The 4,600-nt window shown below is 34.2% G+C and overlaps 1 protein-coding gene across 1 annotated transcript in view; it reads left to right on the forward strand.

The window, feature by feature from the left end:
• Positions 1–2,470: 2,470 nt before the first annotated feature.
• The window catches only part of LOC106100441, a 13,953-nt gene continuing 11,823 nt past the window's right edge, over positions 2,471–4,600 (forward strand). The window contains exon 1 of the mRNA XM_013279300.1: positions 2,471–2,795. Within this exon, the coding sequence (XP_013134754.1) occupies positions 2,471–2,795 (325 nt within the window). The remainder of the gene's footprint in view (positions 2,796–4,600) is intronic.

Below are 4,600 nucleotides of genomic sequence, written 5' to 3' on the forward strand. Positions count from 1 at the left end.
GCCCCCGCCCTCGCCGTCGCGCCGCCGCGCACCGGCTGAAGCTGTATATTTCGTGTTTAGTCACGGGACTATGTACGGACATAGCATACCGTATGCAAAACAGAAACATTTCTTAGTTATGAATAAGTAAGGAAACTTCATAATTAATGTTGGTTACTATATTAATGGTAATTTTAAAAATTATAGTGGTTTAATCAAAGCAGTCTTAATAGCCATATACAATATTCTTAAAATAGTAATTATGATTTAAAAAATAAAAACGGTGACTTTGATGAAGTATTGATTTAAAACAAAATGATTAAAAAAAAGAGTAGAATGCACAGTAAATAACATTGAATGTTTTTAAATTTGAATAAAGAAATCAAAGTACTTAAATTTTTCCTAAAATTAATAATTCAATAAAAAAGATTCTAGACATCTTCATTAATTTAAAATAACTTATATGTAACATTTTGGCATGACCAAACAGTACTTGTGCAACAAGGTTTAAGGTTATGATATTGCGTTTTGGTTGGTTGACACTTAGGTAACTTGGATACATTTTTGAAGAATAGACCAGGGTACAAGGACAACACAAGGTCAGCAACATGCTGAGAGGCAAAACTGGACATGGGGAGCCACACACTACCTCTCTACACTGTCACTGACACATCAAAAATATCAAAGTGACTATAACCATGTGCAATAGGCAATATGCATAAGACATCAAATTGGATCAAACTGTTTTTAAGTAGACTTATCACAATCGCTGATCGAAAAGTCAAAAATGTATGGAAGTGACACATTTTGTTGATTCTACAAGCGACATTGTTAAACAAAAGTCACTTTGGCAAAAGGGGAAAGATGGCTACAAGAGTGACTGTAGCTGAAATAAATGTTTATTCTTATGTAGGTATGGGTTCCAAATGATTTTGATACAAAACAAATGCATTCTTTGTAATACAACATTACATCCACATTGGCATGTTATAGGGAACTGTATCATTGACATGTGAAAAGAAGAATATTAGTTACTAGCTGTTGCCTACAACTTTGTACTCTGTATTAGAAAACATATGAACTAATAATTGAAAAGCAAAAACTATGTATCCCTCAGGCACCACACATTTGTCAGGGATGACCCATAATCCATGTGTTGCACCAAATTTCAATAACATATGTTGAACCATTGCAGACTTATAAAGTTAACATAAAAAAACGAAATTGATGTATCTTACGGGAACCAAACTATTTCCAGGATCAAAAGTAGTCTATGTGTTTTTACACACTATCCTCTACATCTATGGCAAATTTGATCAAGATTTATTCAGACATTTAGGCCACAAACTCTAACAAACATCCATCCATCCATTTATTTTCACATTTATAATATTATAGTAAGAAACAAGATAGGCATATTGTTGTAGGGAAATAATAGTTAGTAGATATTTTAACAGTGGTAGATTCCTCTAGAGTAGATCACCAATTTTCTCACTGAATGGAGATATCTGCGGATAGAGGCCACTTTACTATTAAAATAAAGGCTAAAGCGACATAAGGTGAATCACAGATTTAGTGGGACGAAGGCGAGATTACTTGAAACACATGTTTTATGCATATTAACAAAAGTGTTAATGTTGTGGTATAAAAGTAAAGAAAAATTGTACAATTCACTTGCCTTTGCCACTTTATGATTTCTAAGGATCAGCTGATAAGACAGTATCTGTAGAAACTCATTTTATTGAATATATCACAAGATAAGTTTTACTTTTGATAAACAGGAAACTTTTGAAACATCACTTAGATATGACACCGATTTTAACACGCACTTAAAAAACCTTATTTATTTGTTTTTTATATATAAGGAGTAAGTGCTGCTTATTTTTTAAATAAAATAATTTAAAGAGCACAGTAAAACTTTCTCTGTTGTGCTTGACAATTGACAATGACAAATGGTAGACAAATCTTTCAATGTTGACATCCCAAATACAGAGGATACCAGATTAGATTAAAAATACCTAGTATTACGTTACCTGTTCTGTGCAGTGACTCTGTGGTCTGTTGTTAAATTATTTATTCTCTGTCTCAGTCAACGGTGACGTTTTACAGTTTTGAATTGGTTCATGAATTCACAATGCCAAATTGCCAAATGGCTAAATCAAATGCCAATGCCGAAACTACCGTATATTCACTTTGCCTTTAGTCGCCTCGTCCTTTGCACTATAGTACATTTTACTGCGTGTCCCCTGTCTAAATCGATGTGTTTTTATAATCCCGCCCAAGTTTCTATCGTCTTATATTTATGATATTTAGGAAAGGAATTGGAATATTGTATTTTATTATAGTATAACATTATTTATTCTTACTAAGTACTTGATCATAAATAAATGTTATGACGTATTTTATTATCATGGATAGAAAGCTACGTAGAAGAAACGAGCAGTATTGTGATAGAAAAGTAGTAATTGAAAGCAAGTAAAAAGTAATATAAATGGGGTACTCGGGTGGGAGAGGCGAGGCCGCGACTGTGGTGGCGCTGTGCGTTGCCTGGTACTCGCTCAGCTCGGCCAGCAACGTAGTGGGCAAGCTGGCGATGACCGAGTTCCCGTTCCCGCTGACGGTGACGATGGTGCAGCTGCTGTCGGTGGTGGCGTTCAGCGCGCCCACGTTCGCGCTCTGCGGCGTGCGCCCCGAGCCGCCCTTCCCGCGCCGCTACTACTGGCGCACACTGGTGCCCCTCGCCTTTGCTAAGTTTTTTACCACCATGTTCTCACAGGTCTCAATATGGAAAGTACCCATTTCCTATGCACACACAGGTTAGTATGTTTACTATACATATATTTTTTTTTAAATTTAGATTATTAAATAATAACATGGATCTGAAAACAACATTTTAGTGCTGAATTTTGATGCTTAATAATTTTTAGATTAAGAGTACTATAGTGAACTTAATTTTATATGAATTTATCGGAACATAGTATTAACTTGAGAACATACATTGAAATAGTTGTAGAATTGTTTGACATATGTTCGTAATATATGTTTTAAAGAAAAAAATCCTGAATTAATCTGCACTAAGCCCCTACAAAGGTTTGTCAAATGTCATGTAAAACCAAATCATTTAATGTAGTTAGTGTCTATTTTAAATTTAACATTATCACACCATCACTATAGGTTCCACTGAGGGGCTAAGAGCCTGTCCTGAGTTAGGGAGACTAGGCCTTAGTCAACCATGATGGCCCACTGCGGGTTGGTAGATTACTTCACACATATATTTAAATTTATTTGTGATAGGTGCTGGTTGTATCACAATTTTATTCTTCACCATCAGAACATTAGATAAACTAAGTACATATGAAATTCAAAAATTGATAATCACATTGGTACATGGCAGGATACAAACCTACCTATAGATAACAAGTTAAGTACTTAAATCTCTAACCCATCAATGATCTCATCATTTTATAAAATCAAATAATTTTTTTTAGTTTATTTACATTATGCTGGTATATTTTTCTAAATTGAGTACCCTAATATAGTTCCTCTGAGGAGCTAAATTTACAGAGTAATTCTTAATGGATGGACAACAAGCTTTATGAAGGAAAAAGAACCCAGTAGCTATAGTTTAAACTCAAAGTATGTTGCCCAATTTTGTTGTAATTTTTTTCTTGAACAAGCCTGATAATTGGACTTTTGTACCAGTATTCCTTTTTTTAGAATAACTTGCATGAGAACTAAAATTTCTTTATGAAACTTTAAAAGGCTGTAACTTTATTTTACTCGAACTTTTTTCGTACAAGTTTTTTTTTTAAACTGCGCCCATCCCTGTAAAATAAAACCAAAGAATAGTCGAGGGCAATAATCTCTTGTAATTTACATATAAAACATGAAAATTAAAATGTTCAAAGGAAATTTTTTTTTTTTAGGAATTTAAAACATTACATTTAGCTGATAAAGCGATATTCTTATAGACGACGCATTTGTTTGGATAAGGATTAATATTAAAACCAATAAAAGAACAAGTCATTAATGTAAAAAAACCTTTCAAGATAGATATGGGCCATCATGGACTTTTTTGTAGAACTTTTTGAGATCTACAATTCTTATATACATAATTTTTATATATCTAAGGATTTAGGCAGAGTAACCGGAGAAAAGCTAAAACATAATAATTTTTTAACTCCGTGGTCCAGAAATAAGTTGTTTATTAATAGTTCCTCAGCATTAGAAATACTAAAATATAGCCTTTGTTACTCACAGATAAAATACATTTCTGATGGTGAAAGAATGCTTAAAATCGGTCCAGTAGTTTTTGAGTTATGTCAATACATAGAAGAATACAAATCTTTCCTCTTTATAATGTTAGTATAGATTGGAAGATATTTTTTAGTTAAAATAGATTGGTTATGTTGAAGGTTTGTGTGTATATCAGCGCAATATGAGTGTGCGCAATGTGTAGAGTGTGGAGTGTGCGGTGTGTGCGGTTTGTGCGCAGTGTGCGGTGTGTGAGGTGTGTGCGGTTTGTGCGCAGTGTGCGGAGTGTGCGCAATGTGTAGAGAGTGGTGTGTGCGGTTTGTGCGGAGTGTGCGGTGTGTGCGGTTTGTGCGCAGTGTGCAGAGTG

Source organism: Papilio polytes, unplaced genomic scaffold (genome assembly GCF_000836215.1).
Source record: "Papilio polytes unplaced genomic scaffold, Ppol_1.0 DF824303.1, whole genome shotgun sequence".
Taxonomy (NCBI): Eukaryota; Metazoa; Arthropoda; class Insecta; order Lepidoptera; family Papilionidae; genus Papilio; species Papilio polytes.